General features: G+C 41.4%; 1 protein-coding gene across 1 annotated transcript in view; it reads left to right on the top strand.

The window, feature by feature from the left end:
- Positions 1-18,924, top strand: part of usp40 (ubiquitin specific peptidase 40) — a 135,769-nt gene that overhangs the window by 23,739 nt on the left and 93,106 nt on the right. Inside the window, exons 4-6 of the mRNA XM_087988867.1 lie at positions 1,758-1,871; positions 7,475-7,639; positions 16,219-16,365. Coding sequence (XP_087844993.1) covers positions 1,758-1,871; positions 7,475-7,639; positions 16,219-16,365 — 426 coding nt within the window. The remainder of the gene's footprint in view (positions 1-1,757; positions 1,872-7,474; positions 7,640-16,218; positions 16,366-18,924) is intronic.

Raw genomic sequence — 18,924 nt, 5'->3', positions numbered from 1 at the left:
CATATTGCAGCTGTACAGGACATTGGTTAGGCCACTTCTGGAATACTGTGTTCAATTCTGGAATCCCTGCAATAGAAAAGATGTTGCTAAACTTGAGAGGATTCAGAAAAAAATTACGAAGTAGAAATATAATATGGCTTTAAATCACAATTACTTGTTACATCTAAATTAAACCAAATACAAAAGTTTGGGAATTGCACTGTCTCGGATCGTAAGACCCTACAACGGATAATGAGGACAGCTGAGAAGATCATCAGGTCACTCTTGCCTCCACTACAGACATTTACACCACATGCTGCATTCGAAAGGCTTAGAGCATTGTGGAAGACCCCCACATGCTCCTCACTCAAACTCTTCTGGAAGAAGATGCTGGAGCATTCGATCTCTCACGGCCACAGTTTCTTCCCCCCCCAAGCCATCTGGTTCCTTAACACAGTATAATCGGACTCTTTTTCATCTGAAATTCTTTGCATGACTTCGAGTTGCTGTTAGAAAAATTACTATTTATCATTCTTCTATTGCACTGTACCTTGCATGTTTTGCACTTCTTATGCACTTTTTGCCATGTATGATTGTGTAGTTTGTGCTGTCCATGTTGCACCCTTGGTCATCCTGGAGGAATGCTGTCTCGTTTTTACTGTATCAGTTGTATTTGGTAGAAATGACAAATAAAAAGCTACTCTATTTAACTAAATTCTGGCTAAATCACACTGTTCAACATCTTTAGCACCAACATATTTGCAAGGAAGTTGCTAGGGTTGGAGGATTTGAACTATAGGAAGAGGCTGAATAGGCTGGGGCTATTTTCCCTGGAATGTTGGAGGCTGAGGGGTGACCTTGTGGAGGTTTATGAAATCATGAGGGGCATGGATAGGGTAAATAGGCAAGGTCTTTTCCCCAGGGTTGGAGAATCCAAAACTGGAATGCATAGGTTTAAAGTGACAGGGGAAAGATATAAAAAGGACCGAAGGGACAACTTCTTCACTCAGCGGAAAGTGTATGTTTGGAATGAGCTGCCAGAGGAAGTGGTGGAGGCAGCTACAATTACAGCATTTAAAAGTCATCTGGATGGGTACATGACAGGAAGAGTTTAGAGGGATATGGACCAAATGCTGGTAAATCGGACTAGATTAATTTAAAGTAACTGGTTGGCATGGACAAGTTGGACCAAAGGGTCTGTTTTCAGTGCAGCACCATTTTATGACTCTATAATTCAGTAAGTTAGTCAAATATGACCTCCTTTTAACAAATCTGACCATCCTTGATTAATCTGTGCCTCTCTAAATGACAATTTTATCTCCTTTCAGACTTCTTTTCTAATAATTTACCCCAATCAAGGTTAAGCTGACTGGCCTCTAATTAGACAGGTTATTTCTTCCTTGTTTTCTGAATAATGCAACAATGTTAGCAGTATTGGAAAATGATAGTCAGAGCCTCTGCTGTTTCTTCCCTTGCTTCTATTAGCATCCTGGGCTAAGTGATTTGTCACTCTCAAGAATGCTAAACCTTGATATTTTGTCCTTTTGTATTGTTCCTTATACCATATAGCATTCATAACGACTGTAAAGATCAGTATGATAATGGCTGTTATTGCTCCAAAGAATCTGCATGATTTCAGCAGAGTTGGTGCTGTGTGTCATTTTTATGTGGGGTCTATCCATGTCATTATTTGCACTGTAGAAGGGGTGAAATGTAATTTTGATTATTAAGTATGACAGTATGTTAAGATCGAAAAAGATAACTGCATTTGTTTTTAGGTTCGAGTTATCCCTTTGGAGCTGCAGAGGCTTTTTGCCCAGCTGTTGCTTGCAGATCAGTTGGCTGCATCTACATCTGACCTAACTGATAGCTTTGGCTGGACAAGTAATGAGGTGTGTTGCGTAACACTGATTGATTATTTATTTCTTGATTTGTTGGATTTCTGTAGGGATTTGGGAAAGCAAAGCCAAATCTCCTCTTTGTTTTATACTGCTTAAGTGGAGACAAATTGCCAGATGACATATTATTCCCATCTCCCCTTCTTCAGACAAAGGATAGTAGAAAATTGGAACTGAAAGCTGCTGAGCCTGAAGGTCGGTTGAAAATATCTGAATTCAAATTAATGGGTTTTTGTGAGGCTATTTAAAGAGTGCAAATCAAAGCAGATTGTTGGGTTAAAATTTATCATGATCTACCGTACATAATCATGTAAAAGTCTGATTTTTTTAGACTACAGGGTGACCCCCATATCCGCGGGTCCGGTTACTGCAGTTTCAGTTACCTGCGGTTGACCGTGGCCCAAACATATAAAAGGGAATGTTCCAGAAGCAGGGACAGGAGGTTGCTGGAAAGGTACGTTTCCCATTTAAATGAATGGGTTCACACTTATCTGCAGTTTTGGGCTTCTGCGATAGGTCTTGGAACGTATGCCCCGCGGGTATGGGGGCCTTTAAGGTTTAAACCTTTTAAGGTTTGAATTCATAGGGTCAATTATCATACGGATATTGCTTTTGAGGGGCTGACATTCATGCTACAGTCCATATCATTAGCTGAAGCCCATTTGATCTCTCAATGAATAAAGAAAAAAATACAACAAATTATATTAATTACTGGATAAAGACAATAGAAACAAAAATTATTTAGTAAGCTTATATTTATACATAGGAAGAAGTGAAGTATAATACGGCTTTAAATCACAAATACGTGTTACATCTAAATTAAACATGCCAGATACAGAAGTTCAGTAAAATCCTGCAAAATGACACTATTCAACATCTTCAGCACTGAATAAAGCTTCATAATCATCAGGAAGAATATATCATCATAAGCATCTTTTTCATCTTCGCTGTCCATAGTTAGCGATAGCACATCATCCACTTCTTCTGCTTCATCTGTGCTATCCTATGAATAATCAGCCTCTGTACCATCCAATGTATTCGAAGCTTCACATTTCTTGAATGATTTGAAAATAGTGTCAGCTTTTATTTCCTTACATGTATCAATGAACCATTCACAGATCAGTGACAGTGGTGGAGACCGCATGCTGCCTTCTTTCATGTGTGTTTTTTCTATGTCATTCAACATTCTGCTTTTTTCTCCTCGTGTCCTTAAATGGCTAATTGATACGAACATCTATCGGTTGCAAAATACTTGTAATATCGCCAGGAATTACAGCTACGTTAGTGTTATGTGATTGAATATTATCAACGCTATTCTTCACTAGATGTGATCTAAACTGGTCCCAAACGAGCAAACTCTTTTCCTTGCTTAGCCCAAAAGGCCGTAAATTCCAAATTTCCTTTATCCACTTTCATCCATCCGGCCTTGTGGTTACATAGGGATGATAATTCCTTTTGGAAATCTCCCTTTTGGCAAAGTTTTTCTCTTATTAACAGGCATTGGCTTTAACTTAATGTCATCAGTCATACAAGAAAGAACTTTTGCCTCTGCCGTATGCACTCCCAGGAGGAGCAATTCCACTCCCAGATGTGCCAGATGGCCTGCTATCACGTGATTAACAATGTCCTCCAGTACATCTCCATTTTCTGCACCTCTGCCCTTGAATCCCACCCCTCCAATCATAAAAATGTTAGAACCCCCCTGGTTCTTACCTTCCACCTCACTAAACTCTCGATACAGCTCATTATCTTCTGCCATTTCTACCACCTACAATTAGACCCCACCATGAAAGACTTTTTCCCTCCCCACCACTATTTGTGTTCCACAGAGATCATTACCTCCACCCATTACACCCCGCCCACCATCTCCATCCAAGGCCCCAGAAGATCTTTTCAGATCCGGCAGAGATTTTCCTGCACGTTCACCCACGTCCTTTAATGTGTCCGTTGCTCTTGATGTGGTCTCCTCTACATCAGGGAGACAGGACTCCGACTCACAGTATTTCAGAGAATATCTCTGGGAGACACGTACCAAAAAACCCAATCACACTTTGACTAAACACTTCGACTCCCCCTCCCACTTCCTCAAGGACATGCTAGTCCCGGGCTGCCTCCACCGCCATATCGAAACCATCCAACAACTGGAGGAAGAAAGCCTCATCTTCTGCCTTGGGACCTTTCAACCACAGGGCATCAACATCAACTTCACCAGTTTTCAAATCTCCCCTGCCTCCACTTCATCCCAAATCCAACCCTCCAACTTGGCACCACTTTCTTTACCTGTCCTACCTGTCCATCTTCCCACCTATCTGCCCCACCCTCCCACTGACCTATCACTATTACACCCTCACCTGCATCCACCTATCGCCTTCTAGCTGCATTCCACCTCCAGTTGATTTGTGATTATAAACTGATGAAACTGTAGAATCTCATCTTCTAGTTCAGCAGGCAGCTTTTGTGTAATCTTAGTTCTCTGCAGAACTATTAAGTCATGCCTTCTCATGAACCTGGTGCACGATCCAGCAATTGTCTTAACATCTGAAATTCCATCCTCCTTTGATACGTTCGTGCTTGGATTTGGATGGCTTCACTATGAACACGTTTTCCATTCAGATGAATTCAAGTACCTACTCAGCCACTTGCTAGGTTTAGCTCTGTTGGTACACTTTCATTTTAGCATTTTCTGAACTTGGTTCAATATATTTTTCCGGTCTCTCAAGTTTCTCCAAAACACACAATTTTCTTGCTGCTATGCAGTTATTTGTCTTCTCTGCCACTTCAATAAATTTCAGTTTAAATGCTGCTGAATGTTTTTTGTTTTTTTCCTGGAGGGCGATTTTACACGAAATGATGAAACTTCAAAACCCCAGCTAGATATATGACTCTATTCCACATGGTTGGTTGTCACTGGTGTGAATTGCACATCAAATCACAGAATAGCACAAAAAAATCCTGCATTTCCTCAATGTAACGTTTATGTACAGGATACTACCTTGACTATCAAATGTTGATCTGTTATCTGTGAAGAATGAGGGTCAACTTTAACATGAGATATATGGAAAATATATGGAAAATAGGGGTTGACTTTTACATGAGATCAACTCGAATATATACTATAATTATTATGGAGAACTGACTTTTTGGGGATCGAATGACCTATTCCTATATTTCCCCCATCTCGGTATTTAACTACGAGGAAGCGACCATTGTGCACTGTGATATCCAGCTTCTCTAGGAAACAGTGCAGTTTCTGTTCAGCACCAATTCCTGTTCCAGTTTCTCCTCAACCTTTCACCAACGTCTTCTCTTAACATGCATCCTCTTGCTCCTCATTGTGCCACATTTTATTGATGCAGTCTAGGTTTAGATAGAATTCCTCCAGGCAGCTTTATCATCTGCTAAATTAGTTTTATTTTCACTATTTTTTACCTATCTGACCAAGAAGATGGAGGTGACCTGATCTCCTCTCTTTAATGCTTTTCAGCCAGCTACCTCATTACACTTGACATTGGCTTTAAAAATATTTTACATCACTAAGATGATCAAATGCGGAGACTAGATGTCCTTATCTGTCCCCTTAAACTCCATGCCCACATACTTGCTAAGGAAATAATCTAGTCTCTGGGAGCAGTGAGGTTTAATTATACTTGGGTGAGGGATGTTTATACAACAACTGATGCTTGTACATGGATAGAGGATTGGCTGTCTGACAGGAGGCAGAGAGTTGGGATAAAAGGTTCTTTTTCGGAATGGCAGCTGGTGACAAGCGGTGTCCCGCAGGGTTCAGTGTTGGGGCCGCAGCTGTTCACGTTATATATTAATGATCTGGATGAAGGGACTGGGGGCATTCTAGCGAAGTTTGCCGACGATACAAAGTTAGGTGGACAGGCAGGTAGTACTGAGGAAATGGGGAGGCTGCAGAAGGATCTAGACAGTTTGGAGGAGTGGTCCAGGAAATGGTTGATGGAATTCAATGTGAGCAAATGCGAGGTCTTGCACTTTGGGAAAAAGAATAGAAGCATGGATTACTTTCTAAACGGTGAGAAAATTCGTAAAGCCAAAGTATAGAGGGATCTGGGAGTGCTAGTTGAGGATTTTCTAAAGGTAAACATGCAGGTTGAGTCCATGATTAAGAAAGCGAATGCAGTGTTGTCAATTATCTCAAGGGGGTTGGAATATAAAAGCACTGTTGTGCGACTGAGACTTTATAAAGCTCTGGTTAGGCCCCATTTGGAGTACTGTGTCCAGTTTTGGTCCCCACACCTCACGAAGGACATACTGGCACTTGAGCTTGTCCAGCGGAGATTCACACGGATGATCCCTGGAATGGTAGGTCTAACATACGAGGAACGGCTGAGGATCCTGGGATTGTATTCATTGGAGTTTAGAAGATTAAGGGGAGATCTAATAGAAACTTACAAGATAATACATGGCTTGGAAAGGGTGGACGCTAGGAAATTGTTTCCGTTAGGCGAGGAGGCTAGGACCCGTGGACACAGCCTTAGAATTAGAGGGGGTAAATTCAGAACAGAAATGCGGAGACATTTCTTCAGCCAGAGAGTGGTGGGCCTGTGGAATTCATTGCCACGGAGTGCAGTGGAGGCTGGGACGCTAAATGTCTTCAAGGCAGAAATTGATAAATTCTTGATGTCACAAGGAATTAAGGGCTACGGGGAGAATGCGGGTAAGTGGAGTTGAAATGCCCATCAGCCATGATTGAATGGCGGAGTGGACGCGATGGGCCGAATGGCCTTACTTCCGCTCCTATGTCTTATGGTCTTATGATCTTATTTTCTGGCTCTCCCCTTTAGACAAAAGTTGGATGCCTTTTTCTTTCGAAAGCATTGTATGTTCCTGGAGTGCAGCAGATGTTCTGAGCAAATTTATATAACATTTTATTGGTATTTAGATTAGATTAGATCACTTACAGTGTGGAAACAGGCCCTTCGGCCCAACAAGTCCACACCGACCCGCTGAAGCGCAACCCACCCAGACCCATTCCCCTACATTTACCCCTTCACCTAATACTACGGGCAATTTAGCATGGCCAATTCATCTAACTGCACATTTTTGGACTGTGGGAGGAAACCGGAGCACCCGGAGGAAACCCACACAAAAAGAGGTGAATGTGCAGACTCCACGCTTCAGTCGCCTGGTATTGTCGAGGATTTCCTAGCCAAGGCCCGACTGGGAAGTTTATTAAGCATTTTTGACATTATGAAGCCCGTTTGGCAGGAGCTGAACAGTAATACAGGTTGGAAGAAATGACTAAAATCTTGGCTGAATATCTAGGTCTTCAGGTCACGTGCCATGTTAAGAGAATTTCAGGGGTGCTCAAGTAATTTGATGTGAAGTTGTAGAGCAGAGAAGATGGGAAGACTAAAATTGCATGATTCCGGTTGAAATGTAGAACCAAAACCTTTGAGGAATTTGTGAGCTATAATTTATGGAATTGGTGGATGAAATGTGTAATTTTGTTTTATTGCTTCCCTGATCGTATCATCATTTCTCTTTGAAAGCCCTTCAACATGGAATTTGTTGTTAGACTTTGAAGATTGATTGAATGTGTAATTAAATAAGTCAAAATTATTTTGCAGGAGACTAGTCAGCATGACGTACAAGAATTAAATCGAATTCTCTTCAGTGCATTGGAGAGCTCTTTAGTTGGAACCTCTGGGCATGACCTCATTAACAGACTATACCATGGAATAGTCGTTAACAAGATCGTCTGTAAGGAGTGTGGCAACATTAGTGAAAGACAGGTATAAGGCTGTTTGATTTTTGAATACTTGTCTCGTATCACCTCTTAATCCTGTCAACTCTAAGAGAACACCCCAGCTTCTCCATTCTTTCCATCTACTGAAGTATCTCATCATCTTAATAAACCTCTCTAAGATTCTTATGTTGTCCTCAAAGTGCTGTGAATTGAACACAATACTCCAGTTGAGGTTGAGCCTTTTTTTAAAAAGGACTAGCATTTCCTCCATGATAAATCCCATCTGCTTTCTCAATTGTTCAGCCATCTTCAAAGATTTGTGTACGAAGACCCTCCGGTTTCAGCCATGCCTGTTGGTAACGTGATCAAGTTTGAAACACACAATTAGAGGTTCAAGTGTTTCAGTCCAAAGCTTAGGCATACAACCAAGCACTGATACTCTACTGCAGGACTAGGCGAGGCTGTTTGAACTGCCTAATTTGGATGAAATGTTAAATTAAATGCTCATCTGCCTATCTAGAGGGATGTAAGAGTCTACATGACCCAATTACACCAATTCAAAAACCCATTAGCTAGAGAGGAAGTTAGATTATGGTAGGGTATGTAAATGAACTGATCACCTAGAGGCATAAAAACAGAAACTGCTAGGAAGTATCGGCAAGTCTGGCAGCATCAGTGAAGAGAAATCAGTGTTAATGTTTTGGATTAAGTGACCCTTCCTCAGGTCTGATGGTAGCCATGAAAATGTTGGTTTTTATGCAGAAGATGGGGTGGGTGGAGATACAGCCCAAAGGGAAAGAAAATCAGTTGGACAGACAAAGGACTGGATAACAGTCAACCTAGGAGAATGAATAACTACTAATTGGGAAAATTAGTTGTTAATGTGGGTGATGTATAATAGCAGACTATATGCTAACAAGGCCTGGTGTTTTGGGGTTGGGATAAGGACATGGAAGAAGGTGCTTCTAGCTCTAAAATTGTTGAATTTGATATTGAGTCCAGGAGGCTGTAGAGTTTCCCAAGCTGAAAATTAGTTGCTGTTCTTCCAGCTTGTTCTGAGCTTTGCTGGAGAACTGCAGCAAGATTGAGACAGATGTTGGCCAGGCAACAGAGGTGTGTGTTGAGTTGAAGTGATCATCCAAAAACCCAGGCTAATGTTCTGAGGCTAAGGGTTCAGACCTCTTTAGGGCGGCTGATGGAACTTTAAATTTAATTTAGAAATCTGAAATTGAAAACTTATCTCAGAAACTATTATTGATTTTCACCAAAACCCACAAGGTTCACTGATGGTCTTTAGAAAAGAAATTCTCCTGTCCTCGATTCGAGACCCATAGCAAAATGGTTGACTCTTAATTAACTTCAAGGCCAGTTAGGTTTGGGAAACAAATGCTGGATTTGCCAGTGATGCACATGTCTTATGAATTTTTTTTAAAAAGCTGTATGCCCTGTGTCCTTGGCAATATTTATCTCTCAATTAAAAATAGAACAGTAAAGCAGTCATTATCACAATGCTGTTTATTGGACCTTGCTGTATGTACCTTGGCTGCTATATTTTCAACAGTGAATACATTGGCTGTAAAGCACTTTGAAAATGAAGTACAATGGGAAAATGTGAAATTGCCCATTTTGGCAGGAAGAATAAATGGAAGTATATTATCCAACTGGTCCCTGATTGCTGACCGAGGAGATGCAGGAAGGTTCTTGATTAGATCCGATGCATGAATTGCAAAAAGTTAGCCTGCAGTGATACAAATAATTTGAAAAGCTAGTAGAACTGTATTGTTTATTGTGACTAGAAGCAAGTTCTAAAGTAGGAATGTTATGCTTCGGTTATACATGTTAGTGAGATCCATTTGGAGTATGGTGTACAGTATTGGTCACCTTGTGTAAGGAAGGATTTTAGTGCTTTGTTTTGGAAGCATTTGACAGAAGTTCTAGTCAAATACCTAAAACGTTAAGGTGGCTTAAGAAAATAGGCTTGTATCTGTTGGAGTTTAGAAGACTGAGATGCAACTTGATTAAAGTGTAAAATCCCAAGGAGTCTTGACTGGGTGGATGTGGAGCAGATACATAGATGAGGAGTTTGCCCTGTGAAGGGAGATTGAGCAGTTTAGCCCTATACACTCCAGAGTTTAGAAGACCGAAGCGATATCTAATTGAAGTAAATAAGATACGAAAGGGATTGACAAGGTGGATATATGGAAGATGTCTCCTCGTGTGGCAATCTAAAACAAGAGGTTGTAATTTTAGGATAATGGGTAGCAGATTTAAAACAGATGAAGTGAAATTACTTTGCTCAAAAGATCATGAATCTGTGGCATTCACTATCCCAGAGTGTGGTGGATGTCAGGACATTGAGTACAATTTAGGGAAGAGATAGTGTGACAATGCTGTGGCTTTAAGAGTTTAGTTTGTCTTCAATTTATGAGAAGATAAGCAACTTGTGCAGCTTGGGTGTTTTCTTTTAAAAGCTGGAGCATAGCACCTGATATTTACCTTTTAAAATAAGAAAACATTAGGGTCTAGGCTGCCTTCTTAGTATATGCTGAGGGAGTCTGGCCTGATCCATAACAATAAGACAGATTTTTAAGCTAAAAATCACACAGCACCAGGTTATTGTCCAACAGGTTTAATTGGAAGCGCACTAGCTTTTGGAGCGACGCTCCTTCATCAGGTGATTGTGGAGGGTTCGATCGTAACACAGAATTTATAGCAAAAATTTGCAGTGTGATGTAACTGAAATTATACATTGAAAAATTGATTGTCTGTTAAGCCTTTCATCTGTTAGAATACAGTGATAGAAGTGAAACTTTCATGTATAAATCACAAAACCCTTTTTTTTAAAGTTGCATTCTCGAGTTTTACATAAATTCATGCAGTTTTTGAGCTCAGTTCTACATGAATGGATGTAGTTTTTGAGCAAAGTGCAATGTAACTCTGCAAGTGTAAATTCACCACACAAAATATGTGTGTGCATGTGGGTCTTTGTGTGTGTGTGTGTGTGTGTGTCTGTCTGTCTGTCTGGGGTGGGGGTTGTGAGTGTGAGAAAGAGTGTGTGTGTGTGTGTGTGTGTGTAGTGAGTGCAGAGTGTCTTAAGTCTGTGAGGGAGTGCATGTGGGAGTGTGTGTGTGTCTATAAGGGTGTGTGTGGGTGTCTGTGTGCGCGTCTGTGTGTACCTGTGTCCGTGTGTGTGTGGGTGTGAGTAGGAATATCTGTGTGTGTGTGTGTAGTGCAATGGTGATCACCTGTAATGTGACATGAACCTAAGGTTCACATGTCACATTACAGGTGATCACCATTGCACTACACACGCACACTCTCATATACACACGGACACAGGTACACAAAGATGCGCACACAGATACCCACACACACCCTTATAGACACACACACTCCCACACTCTCACATGCACCCCCTCACAGACTTAAGACACTCTGCACTCACTACACACACATACACACACATTCTCACACTCTCAACCCCCACCCCTGGCGGACACACACACAGACAAAGACCCACATGCACACACATATTTTGTGTGGTGAATTTGCACTTGCAGAGTTACATTGCACTTTGCTCAAAAACTGCATACTTTCATGTCGAACTCTGAGCTCAAAAAATTGCATGTTTCGGGCATAAGCCCTTCTTCAGGAATATTTATTGTCAACTTTAAATCATATTACCTGGCCATTTTGGGACTGTGGGGTGCCAAGCAGACTCTGTGTTACTAGATGGCTGTTGGAAAGTCCAGGGCTGTGGGTGATTGGAGGGTGAGCTGCTGTATGAGTGAGCAGAAATTAGATGGCTGGAAAGAGGGATTGAATGAGTATGTGTTGGGGGGTGCATGGTTTGGGAAGTGGGGCTGCTGCACATTGCATGAAAGGATTTGGGAAGAGGAGTTTTGGAATGAATGAATGTGAGGGAGGGGTTTTGGGAAGCTGTATGCACACTTACATATGGGGCTGTGGAAGAGTGGCTTTATAGGATCTTCTGTCAGTAGGGAATATGGCATGGCTGGCTGAAAGCTACATACATATATAAAATATTTTCACTAAGTAATTTGGAAATATTCAGACTTTATTTGTCAATCTATAATATCTGAACTTTAATTATACAAGGAATGTTATTCTACTTTATTGTGGCTGTGCTCTTGCTAGCAACTGGGTTCATATTAATTTTCAAGTTTTTACAAAATATATAATTGTTCAAGAGATGCACATGTCACAAGCAAGACCAGCATTTGATGCCTATTCTTAATTGCTGTTGAGTAGGTGGTGATGAGTTAAAATGAAGTCAAGTTGGAAAATGGTTTCTGCAGCATTGCCATAGTCCTATGCTTTGCAGTACACAATACATGAAGATCATGTTCTGTTGTTAGTACTTCCACCGACGCACTCCGTCGACTGACTGAACTGGTCCTCACTCTGAACAACTTCTCTTTCCAATCCTCCCACTTCCTCCAAACCAAAGGAGTAGCCATGGGCCCCAGCCAAACCTGCCTCTTCGTTGGATATGTGGAACAGTCCATCTTCCGCAGCTACACTGGCACCACCCCCCACCTTTTCCTCCGCTACATCGATGACTGTATCGGAGCTACCTCGTGCTCCCACGAGGAGGTTGAACAGTTCATCCACTTTACTAACACCTTCCACCCTGACCTCAAATTTACCTGAAGACCGTCTCAGACTCCTCCCTCCCCTTCCTAGACGTCTCCATTACTATCTCGGACGACCGACTCAACACGGGCGTTTACTATAAACCGACTGACTCCCACAGCTACCTAGATTACACCACCTCCCACCCTGCCCCCTGTAAAAACCCCATCCCATATTCCCAATTCCTTCGCCTCTGCTGCATCTGCTCCCAGGAGGACCAATTCCAATACCGAACAACCCAGATGGCCTCCTTCTTCAAAGACCGCAATTTCCTCGCAGACGTGGTTGACGATGCTCTCCACTGCATCTCCTCCACTTCCCGCTCCTCCGCCCTTGAACTCCGCCCCTCCAATCGCCACCAGGACAGAATCCCACTGGTCCTCACCTACCACCCCACCAACCTCCAGATACATCGTATCATCCTTCGTCATTTCTGCCACCTCCAAACAGACCCCACCACCAAGGATATATTTCCCTCCCCACCCCTATCAGTGTTCCGGAAAGACCACTCCCTCCACGACTCCCTCGTCAGATCCACACCCTCCACCAACCCAACCTCCACTCCCGGCACCTTCCCCTACAACCGCAAGAAATGCAAAACTTGCGCCCACACCTTCCCCCTCACTTCCCTCCAAGGCCCCAAGGGATCCTTCCATATCCATCACAAATTCACCTGCACCTCTACATACATCATTTACTGCATCCGCTGCGGCCTCCTATACATTGGGGAGACAGGCTGCCTAGATTAGATTAGATTAGATTTTAGATTAGATTAGATTAGATTACATTACAGTGTGGAAACAGACCCTTCGGCTCAACAAGTCCACACCGATCCGCCGAAGCGCAACCCACTCATACCCTTACATTTACCCCTTACCTAACACTACAGGCAATTTAGCATGGCCAATTCACCTTACCTGCACATCTTTGGACTGTGGGAGGAAATGCACGCAGACACGGGAGAACGTGCAAACTCCACACAGTCAGTCGCCTGAGGCAGGAATTGAACCCGGGTCTCTGGCGCTGTGAGGCAACAGTGCTAACCACTGTGCCACCGTGCCGCCCACCTACTTGCGGAACATTTCAGAGAACACCTCTGGGACACCCGCACCAACCAACCCAACCGCCCCGTGGCTGAACACTTTAACTTCCCCTCCCACTCCGCCAAGGACATGCAGGTCCTTGGCCTCCTCCATCGCCAGACCATGGCAACACGACGACTGGAGGAAGAGCTTCCGCCTAGGAACCCTCCAACCACGAGGGATGAATGCAGATTTTTCCAGCTTTCTCATTTCCCCTCCCCCAACCTTTTCTCAGTCCCATCCCTCAGACTCAGCACCGCCTTCTTTACCTGCAATCTTCTTCCCGATCTCTCCGCCCTCACCCCCTCTCCGGCCTATCACCCTCACCTTAACCTCCTTCCACCTATTGTATTCCCAACGCCCCTCCCCCAAGTCCCTCCTCCCTACCTTTTATCTTAGCCTGCTTGGCACACCCTCCTCATTCCTGAAGAACGGCTTATGCCCGAAACGTCGATTCTCCTGTTCCTTTGCTGCTGCCTGACCTGCTTTTCCAGCAACACATTTTTAAGTTCTGTTGTTAGTACAGCCTTGTAAGGCCCTCTGACCTCAGCTGAGTTCTTGCAACGAGACAAATAGGCAAGGGGCAATGATTCAGCGCAGTAAGTTAAGAGTTCATTAAGTAAGTGATTGAGTAAAAATATTCACTGATAGGAGACAAGCCACTTCTGCATTTGCTTCTCAAAGCTGCCTGAACATGGCTGATGTTGTCCTCAGTTCTCTTTGATATCTTTTTTTGTCTGTTCCTTGTCTGTACCAAGGTCCTCAAGACTTCTGCTTTTGTAGCCTCCTGTTTATGGAATCGCATCTAATGTTGGACACGTTGTAAACTTTGCAGGTGTGGGCTTGGTTGGGTGCAGTTGATACCTTGCTTTCTATGTGTAACCAGAAGGATGTGCTGCTTGATTTGATCCATCAGTTTATGAATTGTATGACCTACATACCAAGCATCATACTGGCACTCAAATGCATATACTACATCAGCCATGCCAACATCTACATCAACCATCTACTTCCTCCACCTTCAAATAATGATCCACCAACTCCTCTGAAAAGCCCATGCATTCTACCAAAGAGCCTTGTAATATGGGCCAGAGTGGTAAATTTTACATTCCTTATTTTGTTAAATGCTTTCTCCAATAGATCAGCTTTTTATATTTTAATGTTATTGGGTTTTATCTTTTACAATGTACTGAATGTATTGAAATTTTGGATGTTTAGAACCTATTTCTGCAAAGGGCAGGACCTGCTGTATTGTCTACATTCCATAAAGGTCCTGATTCATTTAGAAAGCAGGCAATTCTTTTGATTCTGTGCAATGCTACAGGAGATCTAATACATAATGTCAATGCTCGAATTGTAAATGCCATGCACATCCTGTTAACAATGTGCATTTTCTGAGTCATAATTATGAGTCAAGTTTTTATGTCAAAATGTCTTATTTGTAGCATTGTCACTTCTGAGCCAGAGCATAACCAGTTTAAGTTCGATTTGGGACTTCACAAAATTATAACTGTTACAGTATAGATCTATTGTGTCTATGCTGGCCCTGAACAATTTCCCTAATGCTTTTCTCCCTACATTACCTACTTTTCAGATATTAATCAATTCCTTCTTGAATGCCGTGATTGAAACTGCCTTCACACTATCAGGCAGTGCATTCTAGATTTTAACCACCCACTGCAACCGTTTCTTGTCACAATTGCTTCTCTTACTAGTTACTTTAAATGCATGCTCTAATTCTTGATCTTTGCACCAGTGAGCGCAGTTTTTTTTTCCTATCTAATCTGTTCAGACCGTGGTAAATTCAGATACCATGATCAATCCCCTCAACTTCCTCTTCTTGAAAGAAGGTATTCCCAACTTCTCCAATCTAAGTAACTGAAGTTTCTCAACCTTGGAACCATTCTCATTAATCTCATTAATATGATTCTTCCTATAGTATGATGGCCAGAACTATATGCAGTACTCCAGTTGGTCCATGGAAAGATGAAGCCAAATCAGTTTTTCATATAAGTTCGACATAACCTTTCCTTTTGTACTGTATACTCTATTAATAAAACTTAGAATGCTGGACACTTTATTAGGTGTTCTCAATCTGTTCTATACCTTCAATGATTTATGTGGATATACACCCATATCTCACTGTGTTGATACCTTTTAGTTTACCAAAATGAATCACACTCACTTTTCTGTTTTGAATTTCATTTGCCCCTTGTTTGCACATTCCATTAACTTGTCAGTGTCCTTTTGAGGTTCTGCACTACATAACAATAATTCCTCATGAAAAATTCTAGTAATGTCTAATGTGAATCTATATGTAAGCACTTCTGGACTCTTATATTATCAGCTATCTGCCTATGGTACTTAGTCTGCTGTATAGTTGATGCTGTAATGTGAAAAGTATAGTTTAACCGTTGCTCACAACCAATCAAATGCTTCTATGCTTCTTCCAGAGTTGAGTTCCAGCTTGTTTCTGAGGGAGAAGTTATCAGTTTTTTGAGATTTAGCTTGTCCATTCTTAAACATGAGCTCTTTGGCTTTCTGAGCTCGACCCATTTTTTCCATTCAAACTACAACACCGTTATTAACTTCTGTCAGACTGGAACCTGTGTGCAATTCCTGGTCTCCTCTGTCCTCCTCGCTCCTCAGTTCATGCCCAGTCCATTCCCACAGGATAATAAGACATTAAGTAGCCAAGCTCAATTTTCTGCTCCTGGAGAGTTTGACTGTACCTCATACTTCTCATTATTTTGCTCCATACTTGTATTTGTAATTTGTTCTTTTACTCCTAGCTGCACCTTTTTGATGTTCGTTATGTTTAAAAAAAAACATGTTCTCCCTTGTAACTTGTTCTCTTTGCCTCTGTTGTGGGTGCCATCCATGGCAGGAGGATTTCCTGGACTTGACTGTAGCTGTGAAAGGTGTCAGTGGACTGGAAGAAGCTTTGTGTACCTTCTATGTTGAAGAAGAACATTTTGATAATGACAATCTCTACCATTGTGGAAGGTGTGAGAAATTGGTTAAGGCAACTAAGGTAAGTTTGCCACAGCATCTTAAAAATATCTTTGATCTTGAGATCCTGTAGAGTGATAGATCATAGGCTGCAACTCCCCAAATGTAAATACGCTCACAATATAAAAATGTCATCAGGATTGCTGAAACATTACTGGGACAATTTTAACCTAACTTCCTGGGTGGACAACCTGTGGGATCAGGTTAAATGATTTAATGTCTACCTAATATAACTCTTTGACTTCAATAGAAATTACAGTTGGGCATAGTTTAAGACCACCACTGCATCCATTCCTGTCAATGTCCTGTGTGGTGGAATAATTTAGAATTGATGTCATTGGCAGTGTGCATCATTATCCTGATCTTGTGGTTTCCTCATGCAATGAGTTAAACTTCCAACAACTTTGGACTTGTTAACCAGAATAAATTATGCTGTATACAGCAAACTTTGTTTTAATGGCACTCTCGATAAACCGGTAAAAATTATATACACCTCATACCATGATGTTTACTGTATCATTCTCTGGAATTATTATCGTTTTTAAAATTTATTTACCTCAATTAAAGTATACTTGTTCAATGGAATGACTAAATGAGATCTCAACAGTTGATTCAATTTCTCCTCAAATACAGCGAGTAGTCAGTGAGTAGGGTGAGTGAGAAGGCTCTCTATTGTTAAGTTGCATTATTATTTAAGTAATTTATGCTACAAATGAAGTATAACAGTGATGTGTACACCCCATGCATTAAGTTTCTATTATTTGATGTGTGTTTTCACATTGATTATGTGGATCTCTTGATTTTCTGAATTATTAGATCAACTGGCACACTCCTGGTGCCATCAGTGCCGTCTAATAAAAGTTACTCTATTTTAACATGTGCTATTTTGATGCACAAATTAACCACCAATTTCAAATGAAGGAGAGTTATGTCAGAAGTTCTGAATTTGCCATAACTTGCTGGTACTCTTTAGTTTGTCTCTCTCACACAGCCTCTTGTCTTTTGCCTCTCTTTTTTGTCAAAGAGTTATTGGATGTGTACATCAAACTCGACAGGGGAAACTGGTACTAAACAGTGTCAATACAGTTTTAATAATGTGATATTGCTATATCGGTTATCCACCAGGATCATAATAGAAAATATGTAAACTGTTGTGTTTGTTCCTTGCATATAGTAAATTTATCATGAAATATTTATAAAATATTTCTGCTCTTTTTATTAATCCCAGACTTCGTTTTCTTTGCTTTTTTCTGCACCTGTTTTAACAGTTTCATTCTGATGCAACTTCCATTATTTTTCCTGTTTCTTTTTCAATCCTTAAATTTAATTGGTTAAGGAAATATGATCGCCATTAGCCACATTGTTTGCTCAGGTTCTCAAAGCCCTGTTTGGGCTGAGGGTTGGGGGGAAAAGTAGGAATAATTCCAGATTTCATGAGGTTCTTTGCTCCAGCAAGATTTTGACACTGTATATTTGTTCTTTTTGGAATGCATTTGTATCCTGTTACAGATTTTTGTTTTAATTTATTTTTAACTGTAAATAAATTGCACCAAAATGGTTAGCCTGCATGTAAAGGCATGCATGATTTCATTTTCTGAAGTAAATGCAGGTGAATAGTGTGCATATTCTTGCCAAGTGTTTGAAGTTGACAGTTAAATTTGAGTTTCGTTAATCCATTGAACCAGACAATGATGAACAATTTCGTTTCCTGAGAGATTTTGTCTACTCTAGGAATTAAACAGTGGGGAACACAAATATTGAGGAGAAAGCTTGAGTTGTAGCACTACAAATCTTTGCCAACAGGTCTGACTAAATTGCAGATACAAGTTTTCAATGGAATTCTGTGCTTTTTTTAAAAAAAAGTTCATTCATTGGATGTAGGTGTCGCTGGTTGGTCAGCATTTATTGCCTGTCCCTAGTTGCCCTTGGTGGTGGTGAGCTGCCTTCTTGAATTGCTATAGTCCACATATTGTAGGTTGACCCACAATGCTGTTAGGGAGGAAATTTCAGGATTTGGACCTAGCGACAGTGAAGGAACAATGCTATGTTTTCACGTCAGGATGGTGAGTGGCTCAAAGGTGGTTTACCCATGTATCTGTTGCTCTTGTCCTTCTGGATGGGAGTGGTCATAGATTTGGAAGGTGTGTCTAAGGATCTTTGGTGAATTCCTGCAGTGCATCCTGTAGATACTACACACTGCTGCAACTGCGTGTTGGTAGTGAAGGGAGTGGATGTTTGCAGATGTGGTACCAATTCTTTCATTGGGTAAGGCCTCTTCTGTTACAACAGAAGAGGGGATGCAATGGCTTCGTGACATTATTGCTAGATTATTAATCGAGAAAGACAATTAACATTTTGGGGACGCGGTTCAAATCCAACCATGACAGATTGCTAGCAGGCTCACTCTTGTTCTTCAAGGAAGAAAATCTGTCATCCTCATCTGGTTTGGTCCACATGCGACTCCAGACCAACAGCAATGTAATTGATTCTAAGCTGCCTTCTGAAATAAGGGCTTATGCCTGAAATGTCGATTCTCCTGCTCCTCGGATGCTGCCTGGCCTGCTGTGTTTTTCCAGCACCA

The sequence above is a fragment of the Chiloscyllium plagiosum genome, unplaced genomic scaffold, assembly GCF_037043375.1.
Source record: "Chiloscyllium plagiosum isolate Xiang-an unplaced genomic scaffold, Cpla_swu_hap1 HiC_scaffold_7, whole genome shotgun sequence".
Taxonomy (NCBI): Eukaryota; Metazoa; Chordata; class Chondrichthyes; order Orectolobiformes; family Hemiscylliidae; genus Chiloscyllium; species Chiloscyllium plagiosum.
The sequence above is the reverse complement of the archived record's forward strand: the minus strand, read 5'-3'. Positions and strand labels throughout refer to the sequence as shown.